The sequence below is a fragment of the Schistocerca serialis genome, chromosome 5 (genome assembly GCF_023864345.2).
Source record: "Schistocerca serialis cubense isolate TAMUIC-IGC-003099 chromosome 5, iqSchSeri2.2, whole genome shotgun sequence".
Lineage (NCBI taxonomy): Eukaryota > Metazoa > Arthropoda > Insecta > Orthoptera > Acrididae > Schistocerca > Schistocerca serialis.
In genome coordinates, this window is record NC_064642.1 from 827,165,987 (window position 1) to 827,186,803 (window position 20,817).

Below are 20,817 nucleotides of genomic sequence, written 5' to 3' on the forward strand. Positions count from 1 at the left end.
TGGTATCATTAACAGTGACAAAGGATGGGCGATTATATAGGAAGGCTGTAATAAAGCGGACATAGTTAATTGGAAGCGCATATGTCTAGAATTTGGAAAGCAGACCAGAAAGCCACACATGGTCATAGGCTTTCTCTATGTGGAGGGAGACAAAAATAGCGGATTTATGAGAGTTGACTTTATGGGATAGGAGAAGGGTGTGGCACAGGAGCTCATTATCATAGGAGAAATTGGGACGGAAGCCCCACTTGTTAATGACAATGAGGTGGTGTTCATTCAAGTGTTGGTGGATGTGTTTGGAGACAATGAATTCGAAAAACTTGCTAAACATTGAGGTGAGGCAGATGGGATGATAGGATGAGGTATCAGTAGTGGATTTATGGGATTTGAGGAAACGTAATATTTTGAGGTTTTGCACATGGGGTGATAGGAGGAGGTATCAGTGGTGGGTTTATGGGGTTAAGTAAGATTTTGGAGGTTTTCCACAGATCAAGTTAATAGCCTGTGGAAAGGATAGTAGTGTAAAGAGTTGCAAGGGTGACAAGAGAGGATAAAGGGCATTCTTAAAGTGTCAACAAGTGATGCAGTCGTGGCCAGGGGCTGTGTTGCGTTTTCTGTGAAGTATTTGTTTTATGTGACGTGCTTTGATTGCTGTATTTAATTCTGTTTGTGGCATATTGTTAAAGTTCTGGAAGCTGGGAGCCAGGGCTGGGACAGCAACATTACTATGTTTGTGGATGATACAGAACAGGGAGTATTCAAAATGAGAGTCATCAGGGATGAAGATGTCAGAGAGATTGTGTGGAATGTGCTTAGCTCCAGTTTCCAGATAAGGGATAGTTGTTGTGGAGGAGCGGGTTCAAGGTATGAGATTATAGCCAGTGAATCGATGGAATACTGTCCAGTACTTGGGACATGTTTGTGGGGAGTGTGGTGTTGAGTCTCGTACAAGTCTGGCGCCAGGTCCAACGTTTTTTGCATTTAATAAGCTCCTTATGTGACTCTGTATTTGCTGGTGGCATGTGAATAGATCCCAATCTTGAGTTTACATGAAGGAGTGGTACATGCGATGGGACTTTCGAAGAAGGAATAGGGCTTGTGGGGGAGGGTGCATGAGTGAGGATATATGGTCCTAGTAGGACTGTGAGAGGATATGGGATCTGAGAAGATCTGCTAAAGGAAGGATGTGGCATGAGTGATATCATCAGGGTACTGAGTGGTCAGTGATTGGCTTCCAACCTGGGTTTCTGTGGATTCCCTGTAGGCATTCCATTAGCACAGGAATAGTCTTGGGATTGGGTGCATAGGGATGAGGTTGCATATAGGAGATGGTAAGGAGTATGGCTGGGTGATCACTTCCAAATGGATCGAGTACTTCTGCAGTGAGGGTATCAAAGAGTTTGGGAGGTGCTAGGACGATATCTGGGGGGGGGGGGGGGTTACTTTCAGGAGGTGTGGTGTGGACTGGGAACAATGTCACTTTGCAAGGAGATGGCAAACTAGCACTGCCACTGGAGTTCTGCAGGGGATCGACTCTGGATGTTGAGGTCCCATGACAATAATGTAGGTGAAAAAATTTCCACCTATGCGGACAGGGAAGTGATGGGGTGACCTGTTTAGGTTGGATATAGATGGTGCCATAGTTAAGGTGTGGAAAAAGAGGGTAAGTATAAGGTGTCTGGTGAGAGAATGATATACGCTTTATGGCCAAACAGGGACATTCTTGTGGCTGCCAATTGCAACCTCACCTCTGGGTAGAGGTTACGGATATAGGCAGAGGCTCAGTTGTTATGATAGGGTTGGAGGAAGGCTTCATTAAGGAAAAGGTATGGAAACTGTGTTGGGACAAGGTATACATTAAAAGATGTTTATTGGTGCGAAGGGAATTGATGTTATGGTACATGATTTTGTAGTGCTGCCGCACTATCATAAGGAAGTAAAAATGGTATTTGTGGGCGAGGACTAGACAGAGCTTAGACTAGGGTGTCGAGGAAGGTGAAGAGGAAGTAGACCTTGTTGTGGGAGTAGGTGGTTTGGGTGTTGAGATGAAAGACAAACTGGGTATCGAGCGAGATTTGTTGAAGGATGTGTGGACGTTGGAACGGATGAATGTTTTGGAGACGATTGTCATGAATTTTATGGTGTCTTCAGCAGTGGGGGTTGGGTGGAGGGAATTGTTAGGATGAATGGGAGTATCAGCGGTATGTACTGTGGCAGTGAATTCCGGCTTGGTTGATTCACGCTTGGCTTTGCATTTAGCAGAATAGGGTGGGGGGAGGAGGTGGAGTCATTGTAGGTGTTGCAGGTAGGAGAAGAAGTGAGGTTAGGGCACCGTTTAAGGAAATAGTCTTTGCAGAATGGACAAGTGAGTGCGTTTTTATAATCGGCGAATAGGTGATCATTGAAATAAAGACACATTGGACAGTGGTAGGACTGAGGATGGGGTTTGGAAGGTTCGACCTTATGATGGCGATGGTACATGAAGCACACAGGTGTGAAACACGAGACTGACAGAGTCCTACGCCAGCCGGAGGGTGTAACATGCAGTAAATAGCCCCCACCACGCTCTTCAGCATGAGGGGAAAGCTTCGCATTTACTCAAATAGACTACAATTACATGATTCCCAGTGTGTAGCGCACGAGGTCCGTGGCTAGTGGCCGTCCGAGAGCGTACCCTCTGCATGCAGTCCAATCGACTTTTCTGTACTTTTAGATCTAAGTGGCTGCTATTCAGCTTTAGACTGGTGGACATTTGATATGAGCTAAATGTATTATTTATTTACTTATTTATTTATCGTATGGCAATATTTCTCTGCCTCGTGATGACTGGGTGTTGTGTGATGTCCTTAGGTTAGTTAGGTTTAAATAGTTCTAAGTTCTACGGGACTGATGACCATAGATGTTATGTCCCATAGTGCTCAGAGCCATTTGAACCATTTTTTTGTATGGCAATACAGACACATAAGAAACAAACAGACAAATCACTAATATAACAAACGTTAATAATTGCAAACCAACATTACTAATATAACAAAGTTTACAGATTACAAACAAACATCAAGTCTATTAATATAATCTATCGACTCTGGAGTTGCGAGCAGGAAGTCATCGGGGCTCCCATTATAGGCTCTTCTGGAACACTCTTCAACAATGTGGCTGATGGTCTGACTTTGTCCGCAGTCACGCTGAGGGGATGGTATTTTACCCCATTTATACAGGGAGTAAGCACATCTGCCACGACGAGTTCTAATCCTATTTAGAGTGGACCACGTTTTGCGTGGTAGGTCAAAACCAGGTGGCTTTTGTGTGATGCAAGGCATGTTATGATTTTGCCATGCGTTCCATTTTTCAGACCATGCGTTTGTGATACTGAAACCTTCTTGTACACAGGTCCTTGCTGTTCTTGTTGGCGGGTTCCCAGATCGAAGCCTATGAGTGTTTGCAGCCTCAATGTCTTGGTGGATTGGCAGGCGTCGATTTCCCACGATGTTTTTGTATTCACGTACAAGGGCGTCAGTACGTCGCAGGTGTGGCACCGGGATGTGGCTTAATATTGGGAGCCATTGCGTTGGAGTGGGTTTAATTACTCCAGAAATCATCCTTATAGTGTTATGCAACTGGACATCCATCTTTTTTACATGTGGGCTGTTTAGCCAAATCGGAGCACAGTATTCGGCAGCCGAGAATACAATTGCTAAAGCAGAGGTGCGGAGAGTGGCGGCCGTTGCTCCCCAGGTAGTACCACAGAGCTCTTGAATAATGTGGTAACCTGACAGTTTGAAGCAGAAAGTATGGCTCTCTCTAAAGTGTCGTTACTCGATCTGAATAGCTGTAAGCTCACTCTCCAGATGTGATCTTACGCTTCCTACAACGAATATTGTACCGACGGGCCACCACCTTACTGCGTCGGTTAGGAAGACATTGAAAGAGTTTTTCAAAGCACCGAATATGGTACAGAAATGAAAGAAAATTTGGGCATACGGAAGTTTAAATTCCGTCTCTAGATGGTTTTGAAACAAATTTTGTACCGATGACGCTGAATTTTGCGTTGCAAATAGCGAATGCAATACCGAAATTAACAGTATGTTGAGTAGGCAGAATCCTAATTTCAGCTCTGTTTGGACATGACTATGCGAAAATACAGCATTTCGATTCCGCCGATTACAGAGCAGTTCAGGGGCGTGTGGAAGTTCACTTTGCGAAATATTAATGCTAGACTCTACAGAACCTGCAGCTGAGACAGATTCACATCTCATGTAAGCACCTCGCTAGAGTGTCGTTACTCAATGGCGAGGATGATGATGTGATTACAGAGCTCCAGACACAATACTCACAAGCTTAATTAGGATGAAAATACTACTTTGTACATCGATTCAATCTGCTACAAACCATCCTATACCGCTTCTATGACATTTGTGATGGCACTACACTCACAGCTCAATGTGACCTAACTTAAAACAAAACAAAAAAAAAAAACCTGAAACCTACAACCAATAGATACGTTCTGCTTGGAAAGTTAAATTCAAGAGATGCACAGTCTTCCTTTTGTGTGGTTCATACTTGCGCAGTGGCTCAAAGATCGAGAAAGGGATTGAGGTATTCAGCTTGTAAAATTCACCCCAAATTTGTGTGGAATGCATAGAGGCTATTTCCCAGCCTGTTATGAAATTAAACTCGCAAGTGGTTGACGTGGAGTGGTACTCCTATTAGCAATGTGGGATATACAGACAACATTGATCATATCGGCACCTGCTTTGCTGTTCCTGAGCCGTGGTAAAAATTGCTGTTTTGAACAGCGCGCCACAGCGCGTAGTGTGAAGCAGTCGCCCTCCGTTTCTGGCGGTGGCGCCGCCTTGGCAATCACAGCTTTGGTGTCTCCCTCTGGTGGGAAAGGGGGAAAGGTTGTTGTTCCCGTCCATATAAGGGGCGCTATGAGCTCGCCAGGGGGTCAGTGGGGGCGAGTCTGGTCAGTTGGTCAGCCGGTTAGTGTGGGGCAGTCAGTGTCTGTCTGTCGTCTGGAGTGCTAGTATGTGTTAGGCCGCCAGTCTGCTCGAGTTGCTCGGTCAACGGTCATTGGCGGTTGGATCGGTCGGTTTGGTCGGTCGCGCACTTGAGACACAAGATGACTTGTCCGCCTTGAGCGTCGGCGCGTGTGTGGTCCCCACGTGAGTCCAGTGGGCCGCGCCGCATAGACAGGAGTAGTGGCTTAGCGGTCGACACGAGAGCAACAGGAGTCAACCCACGACATCGGGCTGGCCGGTGCGAGCTGCGACGCCGTGAGACGGGAGATCGGCGCGCCTTCCTGCGTCCGTTGAAGCGGCTGGCAGCGGACGGTTCGGGAGAGCGTTGGGGGTGCTGCGCCAGGTCTTCGCCAGAAATCGCAGTTTATTAGTAGTTAAGTGACTGGAGATATGTTGTTTCATTTACTTGTTAAATTCTACTTGTTTTCTTGGTGAGATCACCAGAGGCTTTGTTTTGGGGTCGTTCCACCATTCTTCTCCGTTTGCCCACCCGCGGGAAGGTGGTTATTTATGAATTGGGTGGTCCGTTTTTCCCTTGTGGAGTAGGGGCGAGTTAGAGCAATCTACTGTTCGGGTTGTTCAGTAATCCCCCCTTTCAATCTGCCATACGTTAATAGCTGACTCTGTCATGTTTGTCGGATTCGGTGTTAACGAATTTATTGCTTAAGGTGTAAAGACCGAATTCCTGAAATATGTTTTTATCTTGCCTATCATCTTGAGAGGCGGTATATGTGTAATGTAGAGCATGTCTGTACATTTTATGTAAGATTGCATTTCATGGGTTTTTATTGAAATGGTAATTTTAGTATATAAATTTGCCTCCGTTCCACTGTAAGAGTTTTCTTTTAAATACAAGTTGCATTTTCGGTGGCAAGTAATTTTTTTAATGTGAGTGTTTTGTACCATTTCCATCCCTCCTACGGGGTGCATAGTTTATGTGTTTGTGTGAGTTGTTAAAATTTTTAGTTTAAAGTAATCTGGTGTGTTGCAGATTTGCACCAGTGTAGTCTTTCAGAGGTTGCTGTGAGCGGTTGTGACTACGGCCGTGTTAAAAGGGAGCGGCAAGGTTCTCAGCCCTTAAGCTCATACTGTTAAAAAAAAATTGTTATTTCTGCCTCTGAATAAATTGTAACTTGATATTTTGAGGGTGCTTTAAAAAAAGAAAGGGTTTTTAGGAATAAAATTTCCATTTGTTGAAAGAAATTTGTTTTCATCAGTTACCCACTGGCAACTTCTTCCACGCTCACATACTGTGATTAAATGTCTTAATGTTCTTGATGAATCGCTAGTAAATAAAGTAAATTCTTTAAAAAAAGTTTTTGAAAGTAAATCCACGGTACAGTTCCCTTTACACAACACAATATGGCCGACCTGTTTTCAGTTCCTCGATTCTCAGTTACATGGACTGGACATGTTCCGGCGTAACATCGAGCGCCGGCACGTCGGCCTGGAAGGATACAGCAGAGAAAGCTGTGAGACGATGTGAGCCAATAGAACGCTGACTAGGACGACACTACGACAGGAGTGGCAGCTACAGGAAGAGGCTCCAGCCAGCCTCGGCCGCACTGGAAGAGTCTCATCAGAAGACGAGCCCTGACTTGTGAACAGAATCATCTGCTTGCATGGAAACTCTGTACATCGAAGGACATTGGTTATTTGCACGTCACCAATTGCTTGCGACACCTCTTTGCAAAAACACCGTGTTAAGTATTGTCTGTTTAATTTACTGTAAGAAACTCCATTAATAAGATTTGCTTGAATGTTGTCTAGCTGTTCCTAGAAAACAGCTTCCTAGGTTACCTATATTAGACGAAGGGGCAAGATACCACAGGTCAAGCTCTTGATACGTTGCACGGGTGGAATACATGTTGTTGTTATTCCTTCTCCAGAAAGGGCATAGCATGTTCTTCAAAACTGAGCAGTGTACTAGCGATATAGACCTTTAATTGTGTGCGGTATCTCGATGACACTTCTCACAGTACATTTTACATTTCTACTATAACCTCGAATTCGCAGAAGAGGTGTAGTTCTGACATAGTACTATCCATTGAGTTATCGCGTTAAAGTATTCGCGTTTCTACTACACTCCCGAAATCACCACAAGTTCGAAGCTGAACGTTCCATACATTTCCGACGGGCAGTGCAGTTTTTAAATCTGTACATAATGTTTGAATCTTTCTTGAGAATACGACGTATGCACACAAGATGTGAGTGCAGAATACACACAATGCGAATACGCTGACGATCCTTGAACATTCATCAGCCCAGCAGGCTCCACACACTATTGCCGCAAACTTTAAGAAGCTGGAATTAATACCTTGGACACCAAATGTAACATTTGATTCTGAAGGTTTGTAACAGGAGCTGTTTACGAATTCATATCCGGTTACGGTTACGAAATTGTGATATGATCGCATCACCCTCTATAAAGTGATCTTCAGCGGTTGTAAACGTATACAGCAACGTTTTACGCGAGTAATGGTCTGTTTTCCTCTTACTCAGCACCTCAGCACTCTTACCACCTGCCGGAAGTTCCGCACTCGTACTGTACAGTGGTGGTCTGCGAGTTCCAGGAGTATGAGGGTAGTGGAGTTGACCAACACATTCTTGATGGCTACGAAGCCTGGATGCTGTAGGTGAGCGGCTGATACAAATCTGCAGAAAACGTTAGACATCCTACGTACAAAGTAAAACACTTATTATTCACGTGAGGCATTACTTAAAAATGTTATGCTAGTTCTTAGTTCTATTTATTGGAAGGATTCTTGGAGTTTAACGTTTAGTCTACATCAATATGCAGTTTCCTGCCCGCCAAGACGTACCTAAAGCGAAAATGTCAACGTCATCCATCAAAAGAGAGCGTGGTTCGCTAGAAGACAGCTGCCAGAGAATACTACAGCTAGCTGTGAATCCATTGCAATTTGAAATCTCTATGAGACCTGCTGGTTGACTCTGCTGAAACTATTACTACTATTACTACTAATGTAGTGTTGAGCTACAGCGACCCACACATCTGAATGAATTATTATAGCACATCCCCTTCTTCTGCGAATCCCACTTTCTGCGTCTTCTTATTAGAAAAAGAAAAATGTATAATTCTTGGTTTAAGGCTCCTTAACTGCTTTTGACGAGTATTTGTTGGGACACGAAGTTAGCATTCGTGACTTCTGGTCGGTGTTAAATATAGGGAGCGTTGTGGTCTAGCAACTGGCACTAGCGACTACTTCTCGTGTTGAAATGTCTTGTATAAGAAGGGAGCGGTCCGCCATCAGCATGGTGAATGTGCGTCTCTTCACTTTCTCAACATGCACATTGAGAGGAGAGGAGTGTTTTGACCCCTTTTGCTACTGGTATTTGACCTGCGTACAGAGCAACGGCAGAACGAATATTTGCCTCTGTGAAGTAACTTGAAGCGTTCAGTTGTGGTGAATCTGTGCGATTTGTACTCTCCAACATGGATTGCTATGGGAGACTCAATCTATGGAGGATATGTCATCAACTACTTTTCAATCATGTTATCAAGTATCTGTTGGAATATAACATTTGCTATCCTGATTTCTGGTCGGTGTTAAATATGTGGAGTGACGTGGTCTGGTGGGCTTACTGTTTTCCGTGTTGAAATGCGCTGCCGTCTGGTATTTTTCGAAATGGAATGTCGTGGATAAGAAGAGAACAGGCTGTCACTCTCGTAAGACGCTGCTGATTTGTCACAGAAGTTTACCATCCCTGACGATCACTTTATTGCGGACTATGTGAACATACTCCAATTTCCTAACCGCAATTGGATATAATTTTTTTAAACAGTTACTAATATACACCTTCGGGAACCTATAAACGGCTTCTGTCAGAAACTAGAACGTGCTAGCTGGATGTATGTTTAAGGACAAACGGCGTGTTCACATTGTGTGTAGCCTGCACTCCCACCTTGTGTGCACGCGTCTGATTCTCAAAAAAGATTAAAAAATTATGTACAGATTTAAAAATTCTTAAAAATGTGTATGGAACGTTCAGTTTCGAACTTCTCGCGGTTTTGCGTCTGTACTAGAAATGTTGATAATTTAACGTGATACTTCAATGGATTGTAGTACCAAATGTCAGGACTACAACTGTTCTGTGAGTTCGAAATTATAGCAGAAACGTAGAATGTGCTGCGCGAAGTTAATGCAAATAACCGGAGGCCTATATCGTTAGTCGGTTGCTGAGTTTCACAGAACATCCTATGTCGTTTCTGGATACAGAATAACACCAACACGCACTCCATCCCTCCCAGTCTGTCAAGAACTTGTCTAGTCGCTGTTACAGAGAATGACGACCATGTTGTGTACCGTAAAGGGAATAGCATATAAGATGTCGGTATGATTAATATAGTGTGTACGAGGGGTATCCAAAAGACACTGAACTTATCTTTTTTAACCTATTTATCCACATTTTAAGCACAAACCTTCAATCACCTTCAATGTACTCACCACATGTCTAACCTTTCACTCCATTTTTTCAGAACATCATTTAAATTCATATTTTGTGATGGTTGAGAGTGAGGTGCTGTCGTTTTTTCTTCACCTCAGTAATATCAGCAAAACGCTTTCTTTCATAACTCTTTTTATTCAAGAAAAGAAAAAAGATCGCCCCGGGCAAGGTCGGGCGACTACAGGGGTGAAGAGTAGGGGTCATACCATATTTGGACAAGAACTGTCGTACAGACAGGTCTGTGCGAGCAGGGACATTGTCACGATGGAAAAACCAGTCACCCGGCTGCCACAAATTAGGCTACTTCCGCCGCACAAGCAGAAAACCTGCTTAACTGTCTGACACTGATAAACAAACGCTGAATGGAAAAAAACACACCAGCACTGTTTTCATGTTCGATTTCACCTCATTTTCTTGGGGCGCGGCGAGCTTGAAGTCTTCCACCGGCGTTACTGTTGCTTTGATTCACGATCGTAGGCGTAGCACCAGGTTACGACACCTGTGATAATTTTTGAAAAAAAAAGTTTGGATCATTTCGGGACTCTTATTTCAAACCAGGGCACGCTTCAATGCGACCATGTTTTTGTTCAGCAACCACCAGTTGTGGTACGCATTTGGAAGCCACCTTTCTCATTCCCAAATCTCGCTGCAGTGAAGCTGCGGTTACTCCCGACAGCTCAACAATTTCTTCAATGGTCCGTCGTCGATCTTCGTTGATGACTCCACAAATATTTTCAACATTTTCATCTATTTGCGTCGTGAGAGGACGACAAGAATGAGGTTTGTAATCAAAAGGTGGGGAATTTAAGGAGATGGGACCTGGATAAACTGAAAGAACCAGAGGTTGTAGAGCGGAACGATTGACAACAACGGGGGTAAGAAATACAGTAGAAGAAGAATGGGTAGCTTTGAGAGATGAAATACTGAAGGCAGCAGAGGATCAAGTAGGTAAAAAGACGAAGGCTAGTAGAAATCCTTGGCTAACAGAAGAGTTATTGAATTAAATTGATGAAAGGAGAAAATATAAAAATACAGTAAATGAAGCAGGGAAAAAGGAATAAAAAAGTCTAAAAAATGAGATCGACAGGAAGTGTTAAGTGACTTAAAACTGATGGCTACAGAACAAATGTAAGGATGCAGAGTCATATCTCACTAGGGGTAAGATAGATACTGCTTAAAGGAAAATTAAAGAGACCTTTAGAGAAAAGAGAACCACCCGTGTGAATATCAAGAGCTGAGATGGAAAACCAGTTCTAAGCAAAGAAGGGAAGGGAGAAAGGTGGAAGGAGTATATAGAGGGTCTATACAATGGCGATGCACTTGAGGGCAATATTTTGGATATGGAAGAGTATGTAGGTGAAGATGAAGTGGGAGATATGATACTGTGTGAAGAGTTTGATAGAGCACTGAAAGACTTAAGTCGAAACAAGGCCCCGGGAGTAGACAACATTCCATTGGAACTACTGACGGCCTTGGGAGAGCCAGTCCGGCAAAACTCTACCATCTGGTGAGCAAAATGTATGAGACAGGCGAAATACCCTCAGATTTCAAGAAGAATATAATAATTCGAATCCCAAAGAAATTACCTGTTGACAGGTGTGAAAATACCGAACTATCAGTTTAATAAGTCAGGGCTGCACACGAATTCTTTACAGACGTTTGGGAAAACTGGTAGAAGCCGACTGCGGGAAAGATGAGTTTCGATTCCGCAGAAATGAAGGAACACGTGAGGAAATACTGATCCTACGACGTATCTTAGATGATTAAGGAAAAGCAAGCCTACGTTTCTAGCATTTGTAGACTTAGAGAAGCATTTTGACAATGTTGACTGGAATACTCCCTTTCAAACTGTAAAGGTGGCAGGGGTCAAGTATAGGGAGCGAAAGGCTATTTACAATTTGCACAGAAACCAGATAACAGTTATAAGAGTCGAGGGGGATGAAAGGGAAGGAGTGGTTGGGAAGCAAGTGATATGTTATTCAATCTGTATATTGGAACAGCAGTAAAGGAAACAAAAGAAAAATTCATAGTAGGAATTAAAATCCATGGAGAAGAAATAAAAACTTTGAGGTTCACCGACGACATTGTAATCCTGTCAGACACAGAAAAGGACCTAGATGAGCAACTGAACGGAGTGGACACGGTCTTGAAAGGAGGATATAAAATGATCATCAACAAAAGCAAAACGAGCATCTGGTGATGCTAAGGGAATTAGATTAGCAATGGTTCAAATGGCTCTGAGCACTATGGGACTTAACGTCTGAGGTCATCAGTCCTCTAGAACTTATAACTACTTAAACCTAATTAACCTAAGGACAACACACACATCCATGCCCGAGGCATTCGTCTTCGTGGACGGAAATTCGCGCACCCATTGTGCACATCTTGTGAATGACTTCCTTCAGGATAACGACATTGCTCGACTTGAGTGACCGGCATATTCTCCAGACATAAACCCTATCGAACGTACCTGGGATGGATTGAAAAGGGGCTGTTTATGGACGACGTGACCCACCATCCACTCTGAGGGACCTATGCCGAATCGTCGTTGAGGAGTCGGAAAATCTGGAGCAACAGTGCCTTAATGAACTTGTGGATAGTATACCACGACGAATACAGGCATGCATCAATGCAAGAGGACGTGCTATTGGGTATTAGAGGTACTAGTGTGTACAGCAATCTGGACCACCACCTCTGAAGGTCTCGCTGTATGGTGGTACAATACGCAATGTGTGGTTTTCATGAGCAGTAAAAAGGGCGGAAATGATGTTTATGTTGATCTCTATTTCAGTTTTCTCTACAAGTTCTGGTGCTCTCGGAACCGAGGTGAAGCAAAACTTTTTGTTGATGTGTGTAGTTACGCTCCGAACGGTAAAAACTGAAAAAAACATACATGTCCAATTTAAAAGGAAACCTAAGTTAGTGTTGAAAGTGGTGTTCGTTGAATTTTATGGAGTGTGAGTTTCTACCCACAGCGTGAGCCCCTGCCATAGATGCATCGCTGGCCAGTTACATTTTTCACATTTTTTTTCTTTTCGGAAACAAAGGAGGTGGTGGTGTTAAATGTTACACTCTGGATGTTCATTTCTGTCACTGAGTACTAGAATGTTTGTTACGCTTGCATAGTACCGAAGTACAGTCACATGTTACGGTAGATTTAACTTTAAACACAGTCCTAATTAATACCACAAGCGCTGCCAGACGTAGGCTATGCTGACGCAGCTGTCTTCATTGACGGTCACAGAATGGGCTTAGCGGCGCTGCAGACTGGTTCCAGCAGTAGCGGCATAGGAAACCTCTTGCGGGAACGTCTTCACCGACATCTCTCATTCGTCGCTTCGTCTGCCAGTGACTGTCTCTAATTTGTGGACCCGTTCTGGGGAGATACCAACTGTAGTAGCTGTAACTGCAGTGTACGACATCATATATAGTATTACCGAAAGAATTGAGTGTGAGGAGGCCTGCAGGAGAGTTAGTGTTACTACTACTTGAAGACGATCAGGAGCAACTTCGTGTGGAAGCCTACATGGAACCTGAAGAACTGCTGCAGTACAGATTACGTTCCAAAGTTTGTCACTGTTGACGGAAGTTAAGTTTACAGGTATGACCATGCTTAGTACAAGCACAGTAACAATCATCACAATTCAACCGAGCGAGGTGGCGCAGTGGTAGCACACTGGACTCGCATTCGTGAGGACGACGGTTCAATCCCGCTTCCGGCCATGCTGATCTAGGTTTTCCGTGATTTCCCTAAATCGCTCCAGGCAAATGCCGCGATGGTTCCTTCGAAAGGGCACGGCCGACTTCCTTCCCCATCCTTCCCTAATGCGATGAGACCGATGACATCGCTGTCTGGTCTCTTCCCGCAAACAACCCAACCCCCAAACCATCACAATTCAAAACTCCTTCTGACCTTGGCCAAAAAAGTTCTTAAGTGTGACATTTCGAATTAATAACAAATAGAAGAATTTGGAGCGTCATCTGGAGAAACAAAATTAAATTACGTTAAATTTCGTTAATTGTTTGAATTATGTATAGTACAATGAATTTTAGATTATGAAGTCTTAATTGGTCTACCATACTTTAGGTATTTGCAAAGGTGAAAAATATGAAACACAGATAAGCGTGAGGAGAGATTTACACCAGACAAATAATTTCAGATTTGCACCTCGAGCTATCCTGATGGGTTTATTGAATGTTAAAGTATCGGGTCTACCACAGAATCACGATAAGTATATTGGGAAAAATTTTACCAGATTTTGTCCAATACGATCTCCACAGTAGGAAACCGAGTGTATGTGACTTTCTGCGTCACTGTGGAATCACGTATACTGTCGTGCCGTGTCAGATTAGTGGGCTGTCGTACTCGCCTGGGCTGGCCAGATTAATTTGCAGTAGCAGGGCATTGCTTGAGCACAGGAAGGCGAGTTTCGTCCTGGGACTGCTGGGCAAAGGAGACTGCGCACACTCGTCCTAAAGAGGGACTCGAACTGTAGACTATGTACAATCTGAATCTCTGTGCTTGCTGCCATCTGATGTAGAGCAGAACGAGTAGGCGTACCACAGCTGTGTCGGAGTATGCTACGGGATCCACCTAGCTACCAGCTCCGGTCACGGTGACCCTCGGCAGATGCCTTGCCGACTCAGTACACACACAGGAGGCCACAGCTCGTTTCCAAGAAGCGGGTTTCGGACGTACTACCGTTATCCGTCTGTCGCGAATCTGAAACTTCTGGTCGTGGACCCCTCGAGCGGACCGCCACACTCTCAGCTGCTGTTTGCCAGCAGTAACCGGTCGCCCTACGCGACGATGTCGAGTAGCTGCCTCGAAGAAACATAGCGGAATTCACAGGAGGCGGTCAGGTGACAGACCGGACGGCCGCACAGTCGCGAGGCTGATGCCCCCGCCTAGAGCAGTGAGCGCTTGCTACTGACCGCCTTGGGCAGCAGCTCCCTGGTGAGGAAGTGGGCCAGCGAGCAGCCGGGACCGCCGCCGGCGGGCCCTCCCGCCCCCGCGGGGGCGGCGCCGCGCAGCGCCCGCAGCGGCACGAGCAGCGCGAGGCGCACGCCCGCCGCCCACGGCCACGCCTCGCCGCCGCCGCCGCCGCCGCCGCCCGCCGCCCAGCCGTGCAGCAGCCGCAGCGCCAGCGCCGTCTTGCCCGAGCCCGGCGCGCCCTCCACCAGCACCCGCCGCGGCGCCTCCAGCACCGAGCCGTCGCTCGTCTGCCCGACAAGTCACGCGTCAGCGCTGCTGCTACTGCTGCTCGTAATTGCAAAAGCGTTCACAGTGGAGTTTGTAGGCGGTGCGTGCACACACAATACTCACCTCGGGGAATCACATCACTGTCACACAGCGATATATGGAGTTGGCAGATCTGCGTGTAAAAATAGACTTAAGTAAAAATCCTGAAATCAGAGTCTGACCTTGGAAATCATCTGTAAATTAAATGTTTCTTACTTTTATATCTGGATGTAGCTACACTTCTTAAAATGCTCATTTATTGCCGCATTGTATAAATGTACTGACGAAAAAAAAAAATTCTCAGCACCATGAATTAACTGTGCGACATAAACTAAAATTGACAGGCGTCTTTCTACATCTGGAAGATGAAATTTCGTACCACTCGTATAGCAGTGGCGATAGTAGCGGCACTGTGAGGATGCAAATCAGGATCACTTCAAATTCACGCTGTAACAATCGTGACACAAAGTACCTTCGAGATTGGACGTGGTGAATTGATGTCAGTCAAGAATACGTTTAAGGAGACCAAGACGCCATTATTATCACATTACTTACACTGAAGCGCCAAAGAAACTGGTATAGGCATACGTATTCTAATATAGAGATCTGTAAACAGGCAGAATACGGCGCTGCGGTCGGCAACGCCTACATAAGACAACAAGTGTCTGACGCAGTTCTTCTCCAGTTGGCTGGTGACACCGCGTTCCTAGCCCTTTATCCTACCCTTCAACGGTCCCAACGTAACCTCCAAACCAACCTTGACCAATTCACCGCTTGCTGCAACCAGTGGTTCCTCCGTATCAACCCCTCCAAGACCCAGGCGATCATCACAGGCCGCACCACCCGCTCCTTCCGTCTTCATGATTTCTATCTCACCATTTACGGCCGTCCTATCCACCTCACTCTTACCCTCAAATACCTTGGCCTCACCTGGACTCCCCATATCCTTACCATCCAAACCAAAGCTCACAACAGAGTCCACCTCCTGAAACCCCTGTCCGGCCAGACATGGGGTCTGCATCCTTCCACCATCCTTCACACCTACAAATCCTTGATTCGTCCCATCATCTGTTATGCCAGTGTAGCTTGGATTTCAGGCCCTCCAAGGTTCTATAAATCCCTCTAAATCCTCGAACGCCATGCGCTCCGCCTCGCCTTCCACATCCGCCTTCCGTCCCCCACGCGCATCCTCAACGACCTCGTCCCCTTCCCCCACCTTCTCTTTTCCTTGAACACATCCGCACACTATATATTGACAGCCTCATTGATCCCTCTCAGCCCCTGGTGTCTCCCTTCCTCTCCACCCCCAGCCTGTTGCCAAGCCTTTACCGTTGTGTCCCACCCTCTCCATCTCCACACCCTCCCCCTCCTTTCCCAACGCAACTTCCACCATCTACCCCTTCCTAATGATGAGCTTCGCCCTGACATCTACCCTTCCTACCACGTCTAACCCCATCTTCCTCCTGCCTCCTCCTCAGGGCTCCCTCTCCTCCCCCTCCCTTCTCCTGGGTGGCTTTCCCCTCCTACTCCCCCTTCCTCTCCAGTGCTCCCCTTCAGTGTCTCTGCACTCCCTCCTGCCTTGTCGTCCCTCTTCATCTACTGCCCCACCAGTCTCCTGTCTCTTAGTGCACCCACTGACACCCCTACTCTTTTCATCCCGCTGCTTCCCCTGCTGCCCCTTGCTCTCCCCTCCTATTCATCCTCCAGCCTCTCCCTCAGTAGGTCCCGTATGGCAGTTTTATTCTTCATCGTGTGTGCTCCAAGTGGGTTTTAAGTATGTTGCTCTGAAACGTTTTTAATATGGTGCCTGACTTTTAACATGTGTGTCTGCCTGCACTGTCTTCTTTGTGTTTTAAGAATCGCCAACTGTGCTTTTTAACTTTATGTCGACTTTTTTAATTGTCCACCCATGAACGTCTCCATGGCAGCGTATTTTTACCTCCACTATTTCCCCTCACTCTGTTTTATGTTCCCCTTTTCTATCGCCTTATATATATAACATTTAATTCTTGTCTTAGTTGTCATGCCACTCGGCTGAAGAGCGGCGGATTGTGCCGCTGACAGCCCTTCCCTCCCCATATGGGGCAGGGGAATGAAATCACAATAAAGGAAAAAAATTGTGCAGTTGTTAGATCGGTTGCTGCTGCTACAGTCGCAGGTTATCAAGATTTAAATGAGTTTCAATGTGGTGTTATAGTTGGTGCACGAGCGATAGGACACAGCATCTCCGAGTCAGTGATGAAGTGGGGATTTTCCCGTATGACCATATCACGATGGCACCGTGAATATCAGGAATCCGGTAAAACGTTAAATCTCTGACATCGCTGCATCCGGAAAAATATTCTGCAGCAACGGGACCCACGACGACTGAAGTGAATCGTTCAACGTCACAGAAGTGCAATCCTTTCGCAAACTGCTGCAGATTTCAATGTTTGGGCTGTCCACTAGTGTCAGCGTGCAAGCCAGTCAACGAAACATCATCGATATGGGCTTTCTGAGCCGAAGACCCACTCATGTACCCTTGATGACTGCATGACACAAAGCTATAACCATCACCGGGACCCGTCAACACCGATATTGGTCTGTTGATGACTGGAAAGATGTTGCCTGGTCGAAGAAGCCATGTTCCAAATTCTATCGAGCTGATGAACGTGTATGTGTATGGAGACAACCTCACGAATCCATGGATAGCCGGCCGAAGTGGCCGTGCAGTTAAAGGCGCTGCAGTCTGGAACCGCGCGACCGCTACGGTCGCAGGTTCGAATCCTGCCTCGGGCATGGATGTTTGTGATGTCCTTAGGTTAGTTAGGTTTAACTAGTTCTAAGTTCTAGGGGACTAATGACCTCAGCAGTTGAGTCCCATAGTGCTCAGAGGCAATCCATGGATACTGCATGTCGGCAGGGGACTGTTCAAACTGGTTGAGGCTCTGTAATGGTGTGGAGCGTCTACAATTGGAATGATATTGGACACCTGATACTTCTGGTTACGACTCTGACAGGTGACACATATGTAAGCATTCTGTCTGATCACCTGCATCCATTCATGTCCATTGTGCATTCGGACGGACTTTGGCAATTCCAGCAGGACAAGGCGATACCCAACGCGTCCAGAATTTCTATAAAGTGGCTCCAGGAACGCTCTTCTGAGTGTAAACACTTCCGCTAGCCACCAAATTCCCCAGACATGAACATTATTCAGCGTATCGGGGATGCCTTGCAGCCTGCTGTCCAGAAGAGGTCTCCACCCCTTCATACTCTTACCGATTTACGGGCAGCCCAGCAGGATTCATTGTGTCAGATTCCTGCAGGAATACTTCAGACATTAGTCGAGTCCATGCAATGTCGTGCTGCGGCACTTCTGTGTTCTCGCGGGGACCCTACACAATGTGAAGCATGTGTACCAGTTTCTTTGGCTCTTCAATGTAGTTTGGATGGGATGGTGTAATAGGTTTATTGTTGACAGCGATGGTCAGGGGTATGTACGATCGCAAGAAGACGGCTCTGGACAGGCACGTGAGACTACTGAGAGGGAAGACTGTCGTGTTCGGTGTATGGCTCTGGTGCATCGTCCTGCATCTGCAGCACCAATTTGACAGCGGTTGGCACCACAGTGACGCAAACAAACTGTTACAAATAGGCTACTTCAAGGAAAGCTCCCAGCCAGAAGCCCTGTAGCATGCATCCCACTTCAGTGGTGTCAAGTCATAGCTCACTGGACGGCAGGCTTGACATCTGTCTGTTTCCCAATGTAAGCTGGTTCCACCTCGGTGTCAGTCATAACTGTGTGTTGGTCAGAAGAGGTCGGTTGTGGCTCTGCAACCAACCTGTCTATGTGCTAGGCATACTGGACTGACACCTGGAGTTATCAATAGCCATAATTTGCTTATGAATCCCTTTTATTACTTCATATCAAAATCTGATACTTCCCTACTGCATAGTAGTCATAAATACACAAGTCATAAATACAAATACAAAGAGATCAACGTTCCTCTCTTAATACCAGCCCAAATTGATGGCTCTTATATGCCACATTTAAAAAAATCATAATTTTTCTTGCACAGCTTCTCAACATGGTTCTATTCCAATCAGTAATGAACTGCTTAAAATTTGAGCTCAATAAAATAATCTTCAAAAACGTGAAATATAGGAAAAAAACATCAGTTTTACCCAAGTATTACTTTTGCAGGGTAAATTCAGTCGTTGCCTAACGTAAACAAGTTACTTACTTCAATTTTTTAACCGAATAGATTATAATTTCACACGAAACATTCGTTAGTTGGTGTAACGCAGAATTGACCCCAAGACAGAGCTAAGACGCCATTCTTTTAGACCGACAACCCTAATCACCACTGTACTCTTTTCGAGGGAGAGGAGGAGCTGTATTATGAGCAATGTCTTCAGTTTACATGTGAAATAGGATGTATTTTCTCAGGCGTTACCTGCATGAAGAAACCGAAAGTAATTTACTATAGGCCAGGTAACGTTAATGGTTTTCATTTACAATTTTCAGGTATATAAATTAACTATGTGTAGAAGTGTCACGTTAACTGTGGGAAAAGTAATGATTTTTTTGAAGAAAAGCAAAAATTCCAACACAGGAACTGAGGAACTCCTTCAGAACCTTTGAGGCAACTGCAGTAATATGCTGAAAGATAGTCGGAAGTTCAAAGACGTAATGAAACGTGCCTTTTCGCAAAATCTTCAGGCTGTGACACGTACTAATGCTTTGAAGATTACTACTACTACCGAAAAAGAAAGCCAGGTCTTGTTCAGTCATCGGTTAAAAGAAACGAAGGCCAAATTTAAGTAGGTAATTATCTGAGAAACAGAGTTTATAAGAGAACACTGGCTTCCCCTGAAAAAGGGCTGATGACCTCGATGTTGAGCGCCCCTAAGCCCCCCCCCCCTCCTGGAAAAGGCACGAGTGCCGCTAGAAAACAAGAATGAAATTTTGCAAATCAGTAAGCTACATATTTATGGGCTTGTAACATATATATCTTATACAAAAATGTATTTGAAAAGAAAAGAAATATCCAGTAAGACCTGGCAGAAGATGTTTCTGAAACTCTCTTTAAAGGGGCTTTTCCAGTACTATCTGGAAGCGTTAGCTTTTCACTCAACAGCATCAAATAGACGCTCTTTTAGAGGTGTTTTAGTTATTGTAAGAAACTTTTCTGGAAAAGATGACCTCTTATGGGCATCAGATACATGAGACCGTTCTTAGAAGCATTTTTGGTGAGACCATAAAAATATTGAAAAATTTCATACTACTTGCTCTAGTATCGATGTTGGTAAATTCGAGACTGGAACTGAATACTGAAAACTTAAAGACAACTTGGATCAAAACAATATATCTCGAATCCTCGATTGTGTCTGAGATACTTTTAAAGAACAGCAGCCTTGAGACGATTATTTTGAAGGTTTAGAATTAACCGCGATCTCTCTTATAGAAACAGCATGTCATTTTACCTTATTCCAGGGTGTAAGCAAGGTGCAACGTGAATGTTGGGAGCTATTTATTACTTGTAAATGTTTTATGTTCGTGATGAATTTTGATTCTGAGCATGAGAAGAGAAACCATTTCTGGAGTCTCCGTGTCACTTGAGAAGCGAAAGCACATCATTTGGATTACAGCGTTATTTCAAAACATTATAGAAATCAAGTTATTGAGCGTAATATCTCTCATATGTGGCTATAAAACTGAAAAATCGGTTATGGTTCCTTTCTTCTCACCCTGGACGTTTATGATTCAAATTAGTCTCCTGAATGGAAAATAAAACTGGTATCGAATCGTGAGGCAGAACCACCAACGTAAATATTAGAAGGACTCAAGCGAGAAGTGATCAAGTGTCGGGAATCATCAATAACTGAACAGTTTGTTTCTAGTAAAATAACAGCAATTTCTGCCATGTATGATTTCAGTGCCACATTCCTTAAGACAGATAGTTATTGTGGCAAGAAATTGAATGTTCCTTCAATGCATTATGCCAGTTTATTAAACTGAAATTTGTAACGATCTAGTTGAGACGACGTCAGACTAACGGAAGACTATCATAAATAATTTACAAAAAAAGTAAAATAAAATAA

General features: G+C 44.8%; 1 protein-coding gene across 1 annotated transcript in view; it reads right to left on the reverse strand.

Moving 5' to 3' along the window:
* Window positions 1-20,817, reverse strand: part of LOC126482252 (uncharacterized) — a 163,694-nt gene that overhangs the window by 137,437 nt on the left and 5,440 nt on the right. Inside the window, exon 3 of the mRNA XM_050106232.1 lies at window positions 14,424-14,711. Within this exon, the coding sequence (XP_049962189.1) occupies window positions 14,424-14,711 (288 nt within the window). The remainder of the gene's footprint in view (window positions 1-14,423; window positions 14,712-20,817) is intronic.